General features: G+C 42.6%; 1 protein-coding gene across 1 annotated transcript in view; it reads left to right on the forward strand.

The window, feature by feature from the left end:
- Positions 1-22384, forward strand: part of PPP1R1C (protein phosphatase 1 regulatory inhibitor subunit 1C) — a 47108-nt gene that overhangs the window by 9995 nt on the left and 14729 nt on the right. Inside the window, exons 3-4 of the mRNA XM_069985187.1 lie at positions 12731-12768; positions 21292-21346. Of these exons, the coding sequence (XP_069841288.1) occupies positions 12731-12768; positions 21292-21346 (93 nt within the window). The remainder of the gene's footprint in view (positions 1-12730; positions 12769-21291; positions 21347-22384) is intronic.

Below are 22384 nucleotides of genomic sequence, written 5' to 3' on the forward strand. Positions count from 1 at the left end.
CCAACCACACCCCCATTAGTGTTATGTGACCACACAGACCTCTCACAGCAGCCCTGCCTCTCTATTCTAGCCTGTTGTACTACACTACTGAATTGTGGGTATCTGCATCTCCATTCTGTATCTACAAACTGCTACTATTTTTTAGATTTATGCACTTACTATACATTTTTCTCCACATGCTGATTGCTATACTGTACAGTAACTTATAATATTAACTTAACTTACAATATATTATAATTAACTTATAATTAACTTATAATATATTATTATTAACTTATAATAATAATTTATAACATTTGCAGCTGTATCTCATTGTTTGTTTTATCTGTTTTACATGTTATTCAGAATAAAAAATCATTATTTTTGGGGTGTGGAACCAATTGTCTGCATATCAGTGATTTCTTATGGGAAAATTTGCTTTGGTTTAAGAGTGGATTTGGATTACAAGCACGGTACCGGAACGAATTATGCACGTAATCCAAGGCACCACTATATACAGGGGCGGTCTTGCCATTTCTGGGGCCCCAAGCGAAGTTATGTCTGCCCCCCCCCCTTGACACACGTTCCAAAACAATAGACCGCTGTGTGTTGCCCCCAGTAGTGTATACCCCTTGTGCGCTATTGCCAGTAATATATAGACCCCTGTGTGTTCCCCCAGTTATATATAGACCCCCGTGTGCTCCCCCAGAAGTATATAGACCTCCTGTGTGCTGCCCCAGTTGTATATAGACCCCCTGTGTGCTGCCCCCAGTTGAATATACCCCCTCTGTGCTCCCCCACTAGTATATAGGCCCCCTGTGTGTTCCCTCAGGGGTATTTAGCCCCCCTGTGTGCTCCCCCACTTGGATATAGACCTCCTGTGTGCTTCCCCACTTGGATATAGACCCCTGTGTGCTCCTCCAGTAGTATATAAACCTCCTGTGTAGTTCCCCCAGTAGTATATAGACCCCCTGTGTGCCCCACCAGTATTATATAGACCCCTTGTGTGCTGCCCCAGTAGTATACAGACCCCTGTATGTTCCCCCAGTAGTATATAGACCCCCTGTGTGCCCCACCAGTAGTATATAGATCCCTGTGTGCTACCCCAGTAGTATATAGCCCCCCTGTGTGCTCCCCCACTTGAATATAGACCTCCTGTGTGCTCTCCAAGTTGTATATAGACCTCATTCTGCTGCCCCAAGTAGTATATAGACCCCCTGTGTGCTGCACCCAGTAGTATAGAGACCCCTCTGTGAAGCCCCACTAGTCTATAGCCCCCCTGTGTGCTCCCCCTGTTATATAGCCCCCCTGTGTGCTCCCCCCATTTATATAGACCCCTGATGTGCGTTCTCCCAGTTAAACAGACCCCTGTGTGCTCCCCCTCCTATATAGTATATAACACAATAAAACAAACACTTATACTCACCTGGGTCCCGGCGTCTCCTCTTCTGTTTACTCTTGTGGTCGCAGGAAGGGTTTACCCTGCGATGACAAGAGGCCGCACTCCCCTTGTCCTGGCGCCGATGCTCCAGTGTTGTCACTGGAGCATCGGCACCACAAGGACAAAGCTGCCGCTTGTGACCGCAGGGAAAACCCTTCCTGCGGCCACAAGAGTGACTGACAGGAAGGGGGCCAATGTCTCCCGCCCTGTCAGTGCTGCATGTAACTATGAGCGCTCATTACGACTGCTCATAGTTACAGTTCAGATGGCAGCAGCGAGCGGGGCAGCGGCCCTGTCCAGCGGTCTTGAGCACAACATCGGGGCGTGGGGGCCCCCCCGGATGTTGGGGGCCCCAAGCGATCGCTTGGGGTGCTTGGTGCCAAAGACCGCCACTGACTATATATATATATATATATATATATATATATATATATGTATATATATATATATAGTAGCGGATTATAATAGGTCCATTTCGGGCAGTAGCCCAGGGCCCTGAGCTCCTGGGGGGCCCATGGCCCCCGAAACAGACTTATACTTTCAGTGGTGTATTATTTCCAGGCTACAGTTCTGCCATGATTTGCATAAAAATCGCTGCCAGGAGACAATACAGTAACATTAGAGAACATACAATGATGTCACCACAGGTCCTTTACAGGCTACATTATGGAGAAAAAAAAGACTAAAGCTAGTGCCGCCATAGTTACAGTGGGTTAAGGGGGGGGGCAAACTTGGTAAACAGCCCAGGGCCCATGGTAAAGTTAATCCGCCCCTGTATATATATATATATATATATATATATAGAGAGAGAGAGAGAGAGAGAGAGAGAGAGAGAGAGAGAGAGAGAGAGAGAGAGAGCTTTTAGAGCTTTTTACATTATATTTTGTAACAACATTGAATAAGGCTGGATTAAGCTCTTTAACAAAGCATGCTTAGTATGCTCACCCTGACTGACAGGCAGTATACTAACAAGCTGTCTAATATAACATATTTGCCTCAGTGTATAATTTATAAAGAATTCTACAATACATAAAAGGAAGCTTTTTAGAGCTTTTATGTTACATTGTGTAACAGGATTAAATAGGGCTGGATTAAGCTATTTTACAACACATGCCGAGTACGTTGATGGTGACTGCCAAACAGTATACTAACAAGCTGTCCAATAGAACATATTTCTTTCAGTGTAGATTTTTATAAAGAAATTCACAATACATAAAAGGAAGCGTTTTGGAATTTTTATATGTTATATTGTGCAACATCGTTGAATGACAGTGCCGCATAACAAGCTGTGAAACACAAGGAAATTGTTAATAAAATTATCAGTTAAGGGGGTATTTTAGTTTTTGGTTATGTTCCCACACAGTATTTTTGCTTAATATTTCACTGAGTATTTTGCAACCAAAACCAGGAGTGGATTGAAAACACAGAAAGGCTATGTGTGTGGCATTGTGTGAACATAGATTTTCTTTGTTTTTCACTCCTGGTTTTGGTTGCAAAAATACTGTGTGGGAACATAGCCTTAAAGTGGACCTGTCGTTATAACTTTAAAAATCTAAATCAACAGTAGATGTGAAATAAAGCAAGTTTGCAATATACATTCATTATTTTTTGGTTGTTATCATGCTGTAAAACAAAGCTGTACTTACCAAAAATCCAGGTCAAGTCTCCTGAAGGCAGATTTTCTGACTTGTGCTGGTTGAAAAAAAAAAAAAACAGACTAAACACAGGAATCCCGGAGAATAGAACCACAGCTCAATGTGTCCATCAGTCACATGACTGCCTTCTCTGTGAGCGCTCAGATGGCCTGGGATACACAGGACTTCCTGTTTTCTAACTGTCCCGTGTTTTTTGAGAAAACTGTCAGAAAACAGGAAGTGCCGTGTTTTCCATAACTAAAAAACATAATAATGAATGTAAATGGCAAACTTACTTTCTATCAAATCTACTGCTGATTTAGATTTTGAAAGTTATGACAACAGCAACACTTTAAAATCAGATTAAAGCCTGCTAGGAGCAATAAGGCCGATTCAGCAGATTATCGCTCCGTGTAGTTTGCAATATACATTCATTATTTTTTGGTTGTTATCATGCTGTAAAACAAGGCTGAACTTACCAGAAATCCAGGTCCAGTCTTCTGAAGGCAGATTTTTTGACTTGTGCTGGTTAAAAAAAAAACTGACTAAACTACTGCTGATTTAGATTTTGAAAGGTATAACGACAGCAACACTTTAAAATCAGATAAGAGCCTGCAAGGGCTGTAGAATAAGGCTCCTTTTACATGGAACGATCAGGCCAATTCAGCAGATTATCACTCCGTGTAGATAAAGACCACAATCAGACGATAAAAACATCTGTACAGGCTGTTAAAAGAGAAAGTAAGCAAAATGTTAATAAAAACCTTCACCATAATAAGTATGAAGCAAGAAGAAAAGCTATAATGCTTTTCAAAGGTGACCATAGCCTTCAACAATATTAAAAGTAAGGGGGATAGTATGAGTGTCCTCTAATTCTATTCCAGAATCAGTTATACTCTTGTTCATGGGCTGTTTGGTTTTGGTGTAAATACTGTGTGTGCATTAGGGTAAGGTTGGGTTCACACTGTTTTTTCACCTTTTTCATGTTTTTTTTTTTTTTTTTACTTCAATACGTTTAATTTTAAATTACAGAAAAACCACGTTTGCATACATAAAAAAAAAACTTTTTTTAAAAAAATATTGTAAGTCAATGGAAAATGGATTCTGCAGTATGGCATACAGCAGCATCTGTTTTTACCATCAGTTTTTTTTTCTGTTAACGTACACATTAAATGGACATCAGAAATACATTGTGAACCTAGCCTAACCGTACATGCTGCTAATTAGTGTTCTGGGAATTGAGGCAGGCCAGCCAGGGAAGATTGGTGCACTGGGGGTAGTCCTAGTGCCTAGTAAGAAACTTACCTTCATCCTCAGCGCCCCATGCGCTATAGGGACATATTAGCTGGTTAGATGCTTGTAACCTGCTGATAGTTTCCCTTTAAGAGTCCCGAGCACAATAAAGCCCACACAGAGCCAGCCATGTATTGTTAATGCCTTTATTACACTTTCAGATAATCCTCTACCGTACGTTTTAGCGGTACTATATATTTATGGGAATGGAAACCATGGTAAGTTGTTTTCCAGTTGAGGGTACGTGCATCCCGACAGAACATTTCCATTGGAATAATGCTGTGTCCCACTGCCATATAATGCAGAGCTGTGCAGAAACCTCTTCACCAATTTACAGAAAGCTGAAGTTAAGTTTAGCAATGTTTTACAGTATGAGAATGAAATAACCTTAAACCTTGCAGTCAATGTTAGCCGTCTCCCTAAAGACCGTGGTTGAGCTGTGTATTGTGTGAGTTGGCACTGGGCCAGACTCTGAGCTTTTATCCTTGGTGTTCTGCTTCCTCTTAATATTTTATGGCTGACAGTCGAATCTGATATCTTACTGTAACTCAAAGGAAGTTGACTTCTTAGAAGCAGATGAAAAAAAAATATAGTGCTCAGTATGGGAAAAAAATTGTTTAGCTTTTTTTCCTTTGAAATCATTTGTGTTTATAAATAACAAAGAAATAAAGAGCACACGTCCAGGCAGACACGGCCTCACGTATGAGTTTTTCTATATAATATCTCAATATAGCTGAAATTCTCTGCTTTTAGAGATTTTTGTAAAGATCAACATATTGGGGAGATTTATCAAACATGGTGTAAAGTGAAACTGGCTCAGTTGCCCCTAGCAACCAATCAGATTCCACCTTTCATTTTCCAAAGAGTCTGTGAGGAATGAAAGGTGGAATCTGATTGGTTGCTGTTGGCAACTGAGCCAGTTTAACTTTACACCATGTTTGATAAATCACCCCCATGGTGTAAAGGGAAATTGGCTTAGTTGTCCTTAGCAACCAATCAGATTCCACCTTTCATTCCTTACAGACTCTTTGGAAAATGAAAGGTGGAATCTCATTGGTTGCTAGGGGCAACTAAGCTAGTTTCACTTTACACCATGTTTGATTAATCTCCCCCTTTTGAGTTTTTTGAGTTACCTATAATGTATGCCAATGGGAGCTGGAAGCCTAACAATGGGCTGAAGCTTGGTAGGCCAAGTCAGAGGCAGGGCATAACAAAACTAATAGAAAGAATTGCAATGTTTTCTAGAAGCTATCAGATGATAACCTGTTCAAAAAAAGTATAATGGGTTTTAAATAGTTCATCTGAAGGCAGTCAGAGGATGATAGGAGTTTTTATATCCCTATACCTGGTCAGTTACTGGTTAAGGAGCATTACTCTAAAGTAACCACTAAATAGATCCAATTACATTACATGTGCCTAACATTTGTTGTGGACGGTGAGAATCTGCTACTTCTTCTAAACATCTTTACAGACATCTGTGGTTCATTTCATGTTCATTGCAGACACCATTTTCAGATCAGTATATACAAGTGAATGATTATGATTACCAGACATTGGGCAGTATCCGAACATTCTGAGTGCAAAACGTAAAGTGTCACTGTCGTTTGGAAAAACTTTTGGCATAGGGACATTTCAAACGTTTTGATTTGCTTTGTGTCACCTGATATCAGTCAGGCTCCATAGACTTACACAGACCATCGGTTGGAGCCCAACTGATCATGTGACACAGAGCCGGAAGAGGAACACTTAGGGTGCGTGCACACTATGGAATTCCCGCGTATGACCTGCGGTGGATTCCGTCGCCTGTACCCGCATGCGGCGGCGCGCATCTCCACCCGTGCCATAGACACTATTCTATGCACGGGCGGATTCCGCATTCCGCTGAAAGAATTGACATGTCATACGCGGCACGGTCGGAGACGTGCGCCGCCGCGTGCAGGTGGGAGCGCCGGAATCCGCCGCGGGTCATACGCAGGAATTCTGTAGTGTGCACGCACCCTTAGAGCGGTCTTCTCCCATCTAATTCTCAATATTGGTACAGGTCTGAACACTTAGACCAAGACCGATCAAAACTTTTGACATGTCTTCATGACATGTCAGAAGTTTTTCCAAAGGAAAGGGACACTTTAAGGCCCCTTTCACACATCCGTTAAATCTCAACAGAGAGGAGTCCAACAGCATAAGATAAGCTTCATTGTTTCAGAGCTTTATTTCATCACCGAGCAAATACAGCCACGTTTCGACCCATGGGGTCTTTGTCAAGCATGACAAAGACCCCATGGGTCGAAACGTTGTGACCATAGCATCTAAGGAGCTTGGCAGTGGGAAGGGGCTCATTCTGCCTGCCCCTTCTTACAATGCTCTTGTGACAAATAATGAACAATTCTTTGTTAGTCTTTTGTACAACTGTCTGCCCCTGCTATTTGACACTATTTGCTTGGTTTGCATTTTGTTTGTTGTTACATGCTTGTATAGTATGCATCACTGTATGTCACTTTGCATGCTTTTCTAATAACAAAAAAGTCCCTGACATGGTAGCACAGACAGGCCATAATTCCAAGGATTACTAAGTATTTACAAAGCATTACGTAATGGCCTCTAATTAGCCCCTTAGTTTAATAAGTTTAGTTTTTTTTAAAAAAAGCCCCCCCCCCCAATAAACAAACAAAAAAAAAAATTAATTCAAAAAGTTTAATTGACAATATAGAAAAAAAAAATAGACATGCCTTTCCCCTAAAAATGTCAAAATAATTATTCAACAAATTACACGAGACCATACGGAATTGCATTGAAAAGTGATCTTCTATGGGGGTGGTCTTCTCAAAGTAAATGGCCACTATGAAAAATATATGGTAGACTGAAAACCTATTACACAAAATCTGGTTTACATATGGGGGGGGAGGTTTCACTGTATATGTCCATAAAGATAGTTTCACATTTTTAAAAATGAGGGCAACTTCAGCATTCACAAGTCCGATTGATAAGCATTTACCGGTGGCTAAAGAAGTTGGATACAGCCCCAAGGAGTTAAGGAAAACCTGCATACAGCCTAAGGCTAGGTTCACACTACGTAAGTTTCCGGCCGTAGCGCGTTCCATGAATAAGCGGCCGGAAACTTACGTAGTTTGCGTACAATGTAAAGTATACGATCTACGGCCGCACAGTTCACAATACGTACGAACTTACGCCCGGATCATATGCGGCACCGTAAAAAATGAACCAGACCATTGTTTCGGGACGGAAATGCCGTAACTTACGCCCGTAGCGTTACATGCGGTCCCGTACGTAGTGGTAATTTCTTCATTTTGAAAGCTTTTTGTGCCGATCCAAAAGGTTCTGTGGGGTGTCCGGGGCTAGGCAAAGATTTCCAAGTAAAAGACTTCTGTCAGATCGCTACGAAGAGCGCTCAGGAAGCGTAAGTACACTACGGGCGTAAGTTTGCGGTCCGTACGTATCCGGCCACAACTTGCGTAAAGTCCCGGCCGGAGTTTCATAGCCTAAGGCTATGTTTACACACAGTATTTTGCTCAGTGTTTTCGGCATTTTGAAAACTGTGCAAATCTTTCCATTGTAGTTTTTCTTTGGTGTTTCCACTACTGATTTTGGCTACAAATATTAACTAAAATACTGACAGAAACACTGGCCAAAATACTGTGTGTGAACATAGCCTATGGCTGTATCCATGTTTTCCTGCACTCCCTAGGGCTGCATCCAACTTGTTCAACCAATGGTATTCAAATGACAAATGATCAGGCTCGAGCATGCTAAAGTTGCACTCATCTCTACACATTTTGATATCACATGTGATCTTGCCAGGGTGTTCACATTTCAACCCATGACCCTTCAAGACTGGAAAAATTCACAACTTTTGGATTTTTGGTTGCAGGTTGCAATGGCTTTGACAGCATTGACCTCATTGTAAGTCACATATAATTTTGACCAGTCTTGGATCTGGCCGCCTTCTACAGCCAGACATAGTTACATGGCTTGTCATATGACTTGTTTGACACCTAATATGGAGCCGCTTAATACCCTAGCCTAAGTGGTTGGTTATTCTTATGGTGGTCAGGTAAATCATATGAGTAAAATCTTTGCATGTATTTTAAATCCTATTACCTTTTGTGCAGCTTTATACACAGTGTGACTGCCGACAGGTGACACACATTTGACATTTTAATGATTTTTTTAGGTCATGTTATTCTGGGACGCTTGTTCTGTTCTGGCTTTGTAGAGCAGCTCTTTAGGGAATATTATATTTAGGCAGGTAGGTGGCAGAGTGCCAACAGCAGTGCATATAATTGAAGCTTAGTGTCCAAAAATTGCCTGCATTTGGGATAGATGAAATTATATCCTAATAAAAGCCAAGGACATCTTTCAAGATCATTGTCACATTCACATAAGGAAAATTAGAATAGTGATTTGACTGTGACATTTTAGATGTACCCAATCGTGTCAACCAGCAGAGCAGCACCATATAGAACTTTTAGTGCATATACAAGAAAGATGATCACAGATTAGGGAAATAACTAGTTTACCAGTTTTATATGAAGTGTTCCTTATCTAAAAGTAACAATGAAGCATATGACAGTAGATACCTGAGAGTTCCCTCTCTCGGCAGAAGTATTTCTCATTGTCTTAATTTCAGGAGTTGGGGCCAGAGCTCTGGTTGCTTGCTAGTGGTACATGGACAGGACTTCCTTTACCCTTCTCCTCTGGCCAATCACAGCACAGCACATATTCCTCCCTGCTTTGCCATGACATAGAGCTGATGAAACTTCACTGGACTGATCAGACTGGCACTGTACAGGACTGATGGTTTATACAATACAGTATTTGATGGCATATAGGGAGGAGAAGGGGTTACGGATGCACTAGGTTTACTTTGCCAGTGGGTCAAAAATACAGAAAAAGGTGCAAATCTTTCAATTATAGTCTTTTTATATGTCAATTGCACTTCTGGTGTAAATACTGAACAAATGATAGGTGTGAAAGAAGCCTAAGGCCACATTCACACACCCGTAGTGCAGTCTGTGGCCGCGGACCGCACTACCGTATGTGTATCCGTAGTGCTTCGTGCTTCACAGAGCACTACGTTCACACATCATTACCCCAGCGATCTGTGCCACAAAAAAACGGTCCGCATTACAACATGTTTTTGCGGCACGGTATACACGTACGAACGTGTGAACGGGGCCATAGGATAACATTGGTTTCATGTTTTGTCTGCAATTGCGTGCCCTACAACAATGGACGTGTGAATTAGCCCTTAGACTTGCAGACTTAATCTGGTTATACATAATAGGTAACAACAGCCAAAGGATTGTCCAGAAGTGAAGAGGTTTGCTCTGGGAGATTGTGCCTCCTCTAAACAATTTCCAACACAGACAGAGGGGGCAGCGGTGAGCACTGTGTCAGACTAGAAAGAACTACACAGCTTCCATTGGGGCACATAGCACCTGATAAGTACCGAACGACTTGAGGTTATGAAATAGAGGTAATTTACACATTTGTATAAAGAGAAAATTTGTCTTGCCTGCAATTTTACTTTCCTTGAGTCTGAAGGTAGCACAGCTGTTATATGTGTGCTGCCTGAGGACAAAGGGGAAAGAGAAAATTTGTCTTACCTGTAATTTTACTTTCCTTGAGTCCGAAGGTAGCACACACATATAACGGCTGTGCTGCCTGAGGACGAAGAGGAAATGGAACTTTCATTTGGTACAATGATTTTTCTATTGTACCCAGTGAATGGATGAAAATAAATGTGAGTCCGTTCATATATTCAGAGATATAGAAGATAGGCAGTAATGGGTTAATCGCAAGTAGTACAATATTCTTTGCAGTTTACAGCATTTATTACGTTTAGTGTTACATAGCTCATAAGTTCTACCCCAGTAGTTTATTACTGTAGATATTTCTCCAGGGAAATGTATTCATTTTACTTATATAACTATGCTTTTAAAGAATGAATATCCCCTGAGGTGTAACCATTATGTATTGTAAGACAATGAGCCATGGGAGAAAAAGAGAGATTAGCCGTGCCTTTGTTTGCTATTCAAATGTCACATACAATACCTACATCGCAGGCTCACATTATTCTTTTGGATCACTTTCTAAAATGTTCGTTGCAAGGATAGATTCTAATTTTAACCGCCATATAACACATTTGTCTATGAGATTTTGGCTGGTCTCCCTAAAATCAGCGATCTGTTTCCCTTATGAGATTTAAAGGGAATCTGAGGGAATGAAAATTCTACCCAGTCAACCATGTTGTCCAAATATACAGTTTTATTGGAATGGGACTGTATTGTAAATCCCCACACAGTGGGTGGTCTGTAGCATTATCACCAAGAGGGTGCATCAGGTATTTACTCACGTTCCTTATTTTACAGGTGCTTAATGGGACCAAAAAAAAAGTTGCTGCAGGAATCATTTTCATGTTGTGTAATTTCAGACTGCAGTGTTAACCTAACCTAAGGCCACATTCATTAAAGCGAATGTACCAGCAGGTACATCGCTTTAAGATTTTAACATCAATAGACAGGCGGCAGCATGGGGATGCCAGTGCCACGGTCCTTTTTGAACCACGGCCTGGTTCCTGGTGGTCTATTACTGGCTGGCCTGCTCCCAGTAGAAAGAAACCCCTTCTTTAACGTGGTTCCATTGATTTTAATGGAGCCGCGTCACCAAGGGGACGGGAGGGCAGAACGTCATACTGGGGGCCGACCTGCAGTGCTTCAGGCCGGGCCGGTGACCAAGAATAGAGGGGCGCCGTGCACGGGAATCAGGCCGCGGTTAAAAAAAAGGACAGCAGCACTAGCATCCCCGTGCCACCGCTTGTCTATTGATGTTAAAATCTTAAAGCGATTTGCTTGAACGATATAGTGCTAATGGTAATCTATGGGGCTATTCACAAGGACGTACATATAAAATACATTTGAATTTTGAATACATAGAATGTGCCACTTTCATCCATTTTGCAGATGAAAACCAAAAATGAAATCAATGGTCTACTGATCAGTAAAGAGCTACGGTAATAGAGAAGTTAGAGTAAATTGGACTTAATCCCTGGATAGTTCCATGGATTTGTGGTTGGCTGAAGGATAGATATCAGAGGGTTGTTGTTAAAGGGGTTATCCAGCGCTACAAAAACATGGCCACTTTCCCCCTACTGTTGTCTCCAGTTTGGGTGGGGTTTTAAAACTCAATTCCATTGAAGTAAATGAAGCTTAATTGCAAACCGCACCTGAACTGGAGACAACAGTAGGGGGAAAAGTGGCCATGTTTTTGTAGCGCTGGATAACCCCTTTAATGGTGTATATTCCAAGCAGAGACTGGTTACAAGTGGTGGCCACAAGGGTCTGTACTGCGTCCTGTTCTGGTAAGGTTTGGTAGGTAAAGTTTGTCTGTTTGCTGATGACACAAAAATGTTGCAATAGGGTTGATATTCCTGGAGGTGTCAGTAATATGGAAAATGGTTTAGCTTTCCCTGTGTAATCGGTCCAAACAATGGACTGATTCAATGTTTCTAAATGTAAAATAATGCACTTGGGGAGGAGGAATCCTCTATCCGAGTATCATATGAGCAGTACTGTGTTGGCAAAGACTTCAGAGGAGAAGGATTTAGGGGTAGTGATTTCTGACAGCCTTTAAAACCTTAGTCACCAGTGCAACCAGGCGATAGGGAAAGTAAATCATATGCTGGGCTGTATATATATATATATTTGTATGCTGTGCTGTATATATATATATATATATATATATATATATATATAATGGTATGCTGGGTTGCATATATATAATGGCATGCTGGTCTGTATAGCTAGAGGTATCCAGTTCTGGAGACCTCAGGGTATTGATAAAATAGAACAGGTCCACAGACGGGCCACAAAAATGGTGGAGGGTGCGAGGCATAAACCTATCAGGAAAGACTTAAGGATTTGAATCTGTATAGTCTGGAGGAAAAAAGGGAAAAGTGAACATGATCAAAATTTTTAAATATGTTAACAGACTAAAAAGGTTCAGGAGGGAAGTGTTTTTAGAAAAAATTGAGAGGACACAGTGAGAGATTAGTTGAGCGAAAGATCAGAAGCAGTGTGAGAAAATATTACTTTACTGAAAGAGTAGTAGATGCTTGGACCAAACTTCCAGTGATGTGGTTGGTAAATCTACAATAACAGAATGTAAACCTGCCTGGGATAAACATAAATCTATCCTAAGATAATAAGAAAGGAAACACTAAAAGGGCAGACTAGACGGACCCAGTGGTCTTTTGCTCTAGACAATCTTCTATGTTTCTATGTAAGATATGTACATAATGTCACTAGTTATAAACCTACAAAAAGAATAAGCATGTATTACATGTAATATTGTTTTCGTTATCTAGAAATCAATGACAACAGGACGAGCGGTACACACCAAGAGGTGAGATGTATGTTCTATATGTGTCTAAGATGTCTCATTGTGAAATGTCTTTTATCTTTCATTCTCCACTTGGTACACAAGGTAGCCGTGAATGTAACTGTGTCCTGAGCATTATCTCCAGTAATGATGGACGCCAATGGGTAGTGAGAAGGATTTCAGTGACTTTATTATTTATACAAGGCTCCAGTACATAGATGATATAAATAATATGATAATATGATACACTGATTAACGACAAAAATCTTATGGGTCATTTCAGTTAAGAGTTTTTGATGGTGCATTTTACTATAGCCTGTTACCTACCATAGCTGTGAACTGGAGTTTATGGGGGAGATTTATGAAAGGGTGTAAATATACACCTGGTGTAAACTGCCCACAGCAACCAATCACAGCTCAGCTTTGGTAGAATATAAGAGGTGCTGTGATTGGTTGCTGTGGGCAATTTACTACAGGTATATATTTACACCCTTTAATAAATCTCCCCCTATATGTCCCATTTACTCCATACATTTATAAACCATGGAGGAGATTTATTTTTAGTGAAGGTGTGTCATTTAATCTTTTAGTGCAATACTTCAGACTCACCAACAGGGTGCACACTGCGTTAGTGAATCTGCTGTCAAACCTAAAGGAGTACTCCAGTGAAAAACAAATAGTTTTCAAATCACCTGGTGTCAGAAAGTTATATAGATTTGTAGTTTTTGCTTATTTAAAATTCTCAAGTATTCCAGTACTTATTAGCCGCTGTTTGTCCTGCAGGAAGTGGTGTATTCTTCCCAGTCTGACACAGTGCTCTCTGCTGTCACCTCTGTCCGAGACAGAAACTGTCCAGAGCAGTAGCAAATTCCCATCGGAAACCTCTCCTGCTTTGGACAGTAATTTCCGGAGTACCCCTTTAGGCTATGTTCACACTATGTATCTGTGCGGCTGTATTTTTTATGCGGCTGGAAATGTGCGGCTGAAACTACGGCCGTGGGAAAAAATAGACATGCAGTTGAAAACATACGGTCATTTACTTGGAAATCTGGTTCAACAAAAAATAACAAATAAAATCTTTAGAAAGTGATGCAAACACCTCTGGATGCATCTGGGAAAGCAGGGAAACAGTTTACATGAATCGCTATTACCGGGGTTAGCGATCCTCTGCAGTAATGCCGATGCCTCTCATGGTTAATATATTTAATTAATAAAACACATTTTCGTTGTAATAAAGTCCCTTTCGTTGTTCAATAATTAAATTTAAACAAATCCATCATTTTGCAATTAAATATACTGTTAAAATAAATATATATATATATATATAAATAAATGTATATTTATACATATATTTATTTTTTGACAGTATATTTAATTGCACAATGATGGATTTGTTTAAATTAAATTTTTGAACAACGAAACTGATTTTATTACAACAAAAATGTGTTTTATTAATTAAATATTAATTACTGTACTACAGGAAGCTCCATTAAGCCGTTAATTCATATTCCCGGCAATAGAGCATTCTGTACTAATCAACACTTTACTTTAATTAAAACATCAAATGTTTCTTCTAATTATGTTATCACAATAGCATTATTAGAAGAAACATTTTGAATTATATGTGCGTTCAGCTGATTGGCTGATCGGCTGAGCGCACGTATAAAGAGCCGGTCCGCAGTACAGTGACTTCATTGTGCTGCGGACCAGCGAAGAGGACACATCGGGGTGAGTATAAAGCTCTCCCCACCCCCTCCCCAGCACTGCACCCCTCCCAGCAAGGAAGGGGGGTCACTTAACCCCTTCCTTGCTGGGATGGGTGCAGTCTGACATCAGTCTGGCCCCAAGGGGTTAAGGGGGATGCAATACATCCTCCCTTAACCCCTTGGGGGCCAGACTGTAAGCAGCGATCTGTAAAGATGCTGCATACTGTAAGGAGCACAACACCGCTCACAATGATGGGTGTTGTGCTCCTGTTTGTGTGTTTTTTGTGTGTTTCTCCCTTTTTGTTTTTCAGATATCGGTAAGTCGGATTCGGTGGACTACGTCGATGACCAGCGGTTGTTTGGTGTTTTTTTTAATAAAATGGTCAATGAGGGGTGTGGGGGTGTTTTTATTTGAATAAAAAAAATTTTTCACTTGTGTGTTGTCTTTATTTCTTTACTTTATAGACTTAGTAGTGGAAGCCGTCTAATAGACGGAATCCATTACTAAGTCGGGGCCTAGTGTTAGCCGGTATAAAATGGCTAACACTAACCCCCATTATTACCCCAGTACCCAATGCCACCAGGGGTACTGGGAAGAGACGGGTGCCAGTGGTCCCGGAGCGTCAAAATTGGCGCTCCTGGACCGGGCGGCAGCAGGCTGGTAAGATTTAGGCTGGGGAGGGCCTAAACCAATGGCTCTTCCAACCCTGGTGTTACCAGGCTGCTGTCGCTTGGTTTTTAACCCGGCTGGTTATAAAAATAGGGGGGACCCTATGGGGTTTTTTTTTTTCAAATAAATAAATAATTTTAAAAAATCGCATAGGGTCCCCCCTATTTTTATAACCAGTCGGGTTAAAAACCAAGCGATGGAAGATGGAAGATGGTGGGAAGAGCCATTGGTTTAGGCCCTCCCCAGCCTAAATCTTACCAGCCTGCTGCCGCCCGGTCCAGGAGCGCCAATTTTGACGCTCCGGGACCACTGGCACCCGGCTCTTCCCAGTACCCCTGGTGGCATTGGGTACTGGGGTAATAATAGGGGGTTAGTGTTAGCCATTTTATACCGGCTAACACTAGGCCCCAACTTAGTAATGGATTCCGTCTATTAGACGGCTTCCACTACTAAGTCTATAAAGTAAAGAAATAAAGACAAGACACAAGTTTAAAATATTTTTTTATTCAAATAAAAACACCCCCACACCCCTCATTGACCATTTTATTAAAAAAATTCAAAGAACAACCGCTGGTCATCGACGTAGTCCATGGAATCCGACGTAATCCCCAGGATACCGATATCTGAAAAACAAAAAGGGAGAAACACACAAAAAACACACAAACAGGAGCACAACACCCATCATTGTGAGCGGTGTTGTGCTCCTTACAGTATGCAGCATCTTTACAGATCGCTGCTTACAGTCTGACCCCCAAGGGGTTAAGGGAGGATATATTGCATCCCCCTTAACCCCCTGGGGGCCAGACTGATGTCAGACTGCACCCATCCCAGCAAGGAAGGGGTTAACTGACCCCCCCTTCCTTGCTGGGAGGGGTGCAGTGCCGGGGAGGGGGTGGGGAGAGCTCTATACTCACCATCCGATGTCCCGATGTGTCCTCTTTGCTGGTCCGCAGCACAATGAAGTCACTGTGCTGCGGACCGGCTCATTATATGTGCGCTGAGCCGATCAGCCAATCAGCTGAGCGCACATATAATTCTAAATGTTTCTTCTAATAATGCTATTGTGATAACATAATTAGAAGAAACATTTGATGTTTTAATTAAAGTAAAGTGATGATTAGTACAGAATGCTCTATTGCCAGGAATATGAATTACCGGCTTATAGAGCTTCCTGTACTAATTAATATTTAATGAATAAAACACATTTTCGTGAAAATAATTTCAGTTTCGTTGGTCAATAATTTAATTCTAACGAATCCATCATTGTGCAATTCAATATACTGTCAAAAAATAAATATATAGATAAATATACATTTATTTATATATCTATTTTTTTTAACAGTATATTTAATTGCAAAATGATGGATTCGTTAGAAATAAATTATTGACCAACGAAAGTGTCTTGATTACAAAGAAAATGTGTTTTAGTAATTTAATATATTAACTATTAGAGGCATCGGCATTCGGCATCATTGCCGGCTATTTTTGAAGTACTCCGTACGCAGGGGCGTAACTAATGTCTCCTGGGCCCTGGTGCGAGAGGCCAACTTGGGCCCCCCCCCCTCCTTTCACGACCAAGTGATGCTATTGTTGTGTGTGTGTGTATATATATATATATATATATATATATATATATATATATATATATATACAGTGGTGCCTTGGATTATGAGCATAATTCGTTCCAGGACCGTGCTTGTAATCCAAATCCACTCTTAAACCAAAGCAAATTTTCCTATAAGAAATCATGTAAATGCAGACAGTTGGTTCCACACCCCAAATATATTTATTATTCTGTACTGTACAGTAATGGAGAGGATGGGAAACACAAGGGCTGACAGAGACTGCAGGGAGCATGAAGGAATGAGCAGGACAGATGTGGGCACATACATGCAGCACTCTCTGCCCGGGGAGAGAGGGGTTACAGCTATGGAGAGATTACCCCCCACACACACACAGTCCTGTCCCCTGATGTAAGCCCCAGCCTGAAGGGGATCTGCTATGATTTGGAAGGTGCTGTAGACCCCGCTATGCAGGCCATGCCCCTTCTCCACTCGCGCTCCCACCCAATACAGGAAGTTCTTAAACCAAAGCAATGCTCTTAAACCAAGTCACAATTTTGAAAAACTGTGAGCTCTTAAACCAAAACGCTCTTAAACGAAGTTACTCTTAAACCAAGGTACCACTGTATGTATATATATATATATATATCTATATATATATATATATATATACACACACACACACACCAAGACAGATATTACCTATTACCGCCATACTGTTACCGACCAAATCCTGTATACTGAGACCAATATTACCAGTAATACCAGTATATAGGGAGGAAACATTACCGCCACACCACAACCATCACCACCATATTGTTACTGACCAAATCCAGTATACTAAATCACCTCATCCAGTCATATAGAGGTGGCCCCAGCTCTACACAGGCTCTATACACCATATACATTACAGTGCAGTTATATCAGGTGACTCACAGGAGACGTCTTCTCTGATCGGAGTTCTTTCCTTTTCATCTTCTTCTCCATCTGTCCTGGGCCGTTATGAGAACTTCTCCGAGCCACGAATCCACAGAATCTGCCAGACAGACATATTAGGCTCCTCACTCTGACACCATCTCCATCTCTCTACACACTGCGTATCTGTACTGTCCCCTTTACACCCTCATTTAGTGGGTAGCCTGACTCTATGTGACCTCCTAATAATATATGCCCCCCCTCTATGTATTCCCTCTCCCCCTATGTTGCCCCCCTCTACCCCCTCCCTTATAGATGGCCCCCTCTACCCCCTCCCTTATAGATGGCCCCCTCTACCCCCTCCCTTATAGATGGCCCCCTCTCTCCTCACCCTCCCTTATGGATGGTCCCCTCTCCCCCCACCCTCCCTTATGAATGGCCCCCTCTCCCCCCACCCTCCCTTATAGATGGTCCCCTCTCCCCCCCCCTCCCTTATAGATGGTCCCCTTCCCCCCCTCCTCCCTTATAGATGGTCCCCTTTCCCCCCCTCCCTTATAGATGGTCCCCTTTCCCCCCCTTTATAGATGGTCCCCTTCCTCCCTCCCTTATAGATGGTCCCCTTTCCCCCCCACCCTTATAGATGGTCCCCTTTCCCCCCCACCCTTATAGATGGTCCCCTTTCCCCCCCTTTATAGATGGTCCCCTTCCTCCCTCCCTTATAGATGGTCCCCTTTCCCCCCCCCACCCTCATAGATGGCCCCTCTTTCCCCCCCACCCTCATAGATGGCCCCCTCCTTCCCCCCACCCTCATAGATGCCCCCCTCCTTTCCCCCCACCCTCATAGATGCCCCCCTCTTTCCCCCCCACCCTCATAGATGGCCCCCTCCTTCCCCCCACCCTCATAGATGCCCCCCTCCTTCCCCCCCACCCTCATAGATGCCCCCCTCCTTCCCCCCCACCCTCATAGATGCCCCCCTCCTTCCCCCCCACCCTCATAGATGCCCCCCTCCTTTCCCCCCACCCGTGCAGGCTGATAAAAAAACAAAACTTAACTCACCTGACATCGCGCTCCCACGTTGATCCTCACTCCTCCTGGTCTGTCCCCGGCTGCTGGGCGGCTGCCGGGGGTGTCGCGTCTTATCCCCGGCAGCGCGCGCATCCCAGAACTCCCTGCGCGCCGGAAACCGGAAGTCAGGGCCCAAGGCGCGCAGGGAGTTCTGGGATGCGCGCGCTGCCGGGGGTAAGACGCGACACCCCCGGCAGCCGCGCAGAAGCCGGGGGAAAGACGGAGCCAGTCTCTTGTGACCGCAAGCAAAACAATGCTTGCGGTCACAAGAGTGATTGATCGGGGGGCCCCGCGGGCCCCCCTTGTGGCGGGCCCGGTCGCGGCGGCGACCCCCGCGACCACGGTGGCTACGCCACTGTCCGTACGGACCGCCTGTCAATCCTCGGCCGCATGTTCAGCCGCAAACAATGGTCTTGTTCATTTTTTACGGGTCCATTTACGATAGGGCCGTAGATTCATACATAGTGTGCACTGTGCAGCCACATATCCTATACTTCCAAGCATACACACGAACCACCAAAAATACTGCCGCACAATTACAGCCGCAAATACAGCCGCACTGTTACAACGTGTGAATAAAAGGTTCATCTGTATTTCGACATTATTCTGATCACTTTTTCTGTAAAACTTTACAAATATGTTTTAATAGCATAAAAAAATAAGCAGGACCATTTTATCCACCTTTTATTTTTTAAAAGCAGTGTGTCATAAAAAAAAAAAGTATGCACCATACAATCTTGCAGCACTCCAGTGCCACAGCTCTGATGGGCCATTTGGTCTCTGTTTACTATCAGCCAATCAGTGGCTTTTGGAATCATGGCTCCACCCATTGAGGCCACTGAGGTCTGCAGCGATCACCTGACATCTGTTAGTAAACAAAGACCAAAAATTGGGCAACTACTGAAAGCGACCCCTGGGTGCCTGACTGCTGGGTTCCCCAGTGCCCCATGTGAATGGAGCGGTCACATAGGCACACTGCCCCATGTTTATAAAGGGAACTCGGAAACCTCAGTTTACAGGGATCGGTAATAAATGTATTTAGCAGTGAACCCTATTCAGAGAGAATCTGCCTGCTGTATATCATACTGAAAGCGGCAGACATGGGCAGATAGCTGTTAGTGAGATACAGCAAACTATACTGGTTTGTTAGCAGATGGCTGCTTACAAAGATATAAAACCATGTTTCACTTCTAAACTAAGAATCAAATTGGATTGAGCTGCAGCATGCATGCCCCCCCCCCCCACACATGCACACACCACAGAGGTGGAGGGGGGAGGAGGATGTGTGCATGATTCTCAGCTATGAAGGAAAACATGATTTTATAACTTTACAAACAGCCATCAGCTAAGAGACACAGAATCCTTGCTTTTACCTCTTATCAGTTATCTGCTTATGTCTGCAGCTCTGAGCATGATATGAAGTTGAATGACTCCTTACAGTGGATTAGCTGCTAAAGTCTTGGAGCCAAATACCACAGGACATGTTCAGAGGTCTTGTGGACAGGGGTCAGATCTGTTTTGTTGGCATGAAGGGAATGTACCCGATATTAGGCGGGTGGTTTTAATGTTATGGCTGATCAGTGTATGTGAGCTGTATATTCAAAGGCCACAACTCCTCTGAGCAGGGGCGTAGCTAGGATTCATGGGGCCTCAATAATAGAAAACCAAAACACAGCGTAATCTTCATTTAATCTTTTCTTTGTTAATTTTTCTTATGCATTACAAAAATTTTACAAAATAAAAATATATCACAAAAAACATCACCACAGTGCTCAGGAATCGGGAGATAAAGATGGTCACGCCAACATGCTGGCAGGCTCCATTCCTTCTTGAGACTCTCACTCTCAGCAGGATGTCGAAAAATGACGACCAAACGTGCTGCTTCATTTCGGGATCCGCCCCCTTTCTCAAGCATGCCTACAAATATTGTTTAAAAATAAAATAAAATTAAATGGAGGAATTGAAAAAAAAAATCGTCCGTGATTAGTTCTCTTTAACCTCTTATGTAATACAGTGTGTAAGTGACCCATTGTTCACTTACATGCTGCAACACAAAAAAAGGGTAAAAAAGCAGAAGACTCTCCTCTTCATTGCTCGTGCACAGATAACCCCCTGACCTCTGCAAGGTGCTCTGCACATTTTACAGCAGCCGGAGAACAGAGAGAACAGGGGTTATCAGAGCAGTGAAGCAGAGATCTCCTTGTCTTGTGCTTGTTAAACCCTTTTTTTGTGTTGCAGCATGTAAGCGAACACTGGGTCACTTACACACTGCAGTACATAAGGGGTTAAGCAGAAGGACACAGTACAGCTCTTGTCTTCCCTGTGCATCCCCGGGCCCCCCCCCCTCACGGGACCCATAGCAGCTGCCTACCCTGCCTCTGTTGTAGCTACGCCACTGCCTCTGAGTACACCCATCGCTGTGCTGCCTGATAAGCAAAAGCAACATTAGTAACTCGGTTTTTGATTACTATTCCATTAATAATGGAGACTATACAGACATAATAATGATTCAATCTATAAAATAATAGAGTAAAATCTAGTAATGCATGTTTATAAGACTACTGTATATGACATATTCTTTAGAAAGATTATACAATTTCACTTTTATTTCTTATATCTCAAACCTAGAATGTTTCCCCAAAACAGAGGAAGCAAAGCGTCTACTCGGGCCCTGCCATGAAAGGTACTGTTCAGGTACTGTTCCATGTTCTGCTGTATTAACTCTTTTCTAACTGCATGTGATTTACACCTGTGTTTATCCTGGCTGTTCTTTGTTTATGGTATGTTTTGTATGTTCCCATCTGTAGACAGGCATGCGTCTATTCCTAAAAATGTATTTGAAAGGTTTGTCCTGTGTTGTGTTTTTTTTTAATGTGTTCGGGCTGGGTTAAAAAAACACTTCTCACCTGCCCGATGACCTACTGCTGCCTGGTTCTCACCACTTCCTGGCTCTCCTCACTATACAAAGAGACTCCCACTCAGCCAATGGCTGTATGAGGCGGGTCAACTAATGCAGCCAGTGATTGGCCAATTGGTCACTTCCTGTGTGTCACCAGGAAACCAAGTGGTGATTAGCAGAGACTCAGACACCACTGCAGGCAGATGAGTATTGTTTTTTTTAATCTATCCTATCTGTCATATCGTGAAGTTGTCTGAGGATTATTACTAATGATTCCTATTAATGTAAGGTAAGGGGCCTGACTGCTGGGACCCCTGTCATTCAGTACAAGTGCCCCCTTAAGGGGTCGAGCTGCAGTACCAGGCACAATCATCTGTTCTAGGTGGAAAGCTAATAGGTAGATATGATTTGGGCAGAACTAATGGCACGATCCCTAAGGAATATGTTCCCGCTACATGAAAAGGCTGACGTCTATTGATAATGATGTCCGCAAATAATGATCATAAACATTATTTGCGTCCATCAATATCAATAGACGGCAGCCTTTTTCTGGCTGAATGATGGCAGGATCCCGTAGTGGGAACATAGTCTTCACCCTTCCATCACTCCATCCATACATTGCTTTTAAACCAAATCTGAATAAACCGGATGCACTATATTTAGTACAGGGCCTGAGCAGGTGGCTGGGCAAGACAGAAGGTCAGGAAGTGAATACTAGTCATAGTCTGCAGTGGGTAGAACACAGTAATGGTTTTATCTGAATTGCATCTATAAATAGTTTAAATAGAATATATCCACACAGATCCCCAATAATAGTGTCAG

This window comes from Dendropsophus ebraccatus, chromosome 9 (genome assembly GCF_027789765.1).
Source record: "Dendropsophus ebraccatus isolate aDenEbr1 chromosome 9, aDenEbr1.pat, whole genome shotgun sequence".
Taxonomy (NCBI): domain Eukaryota; kingdom Metazoa; phylum Chordata; class Amphibia; order Anura; family Hylidae; genus Dendropsophus; species Dendropsophus ebraccatus.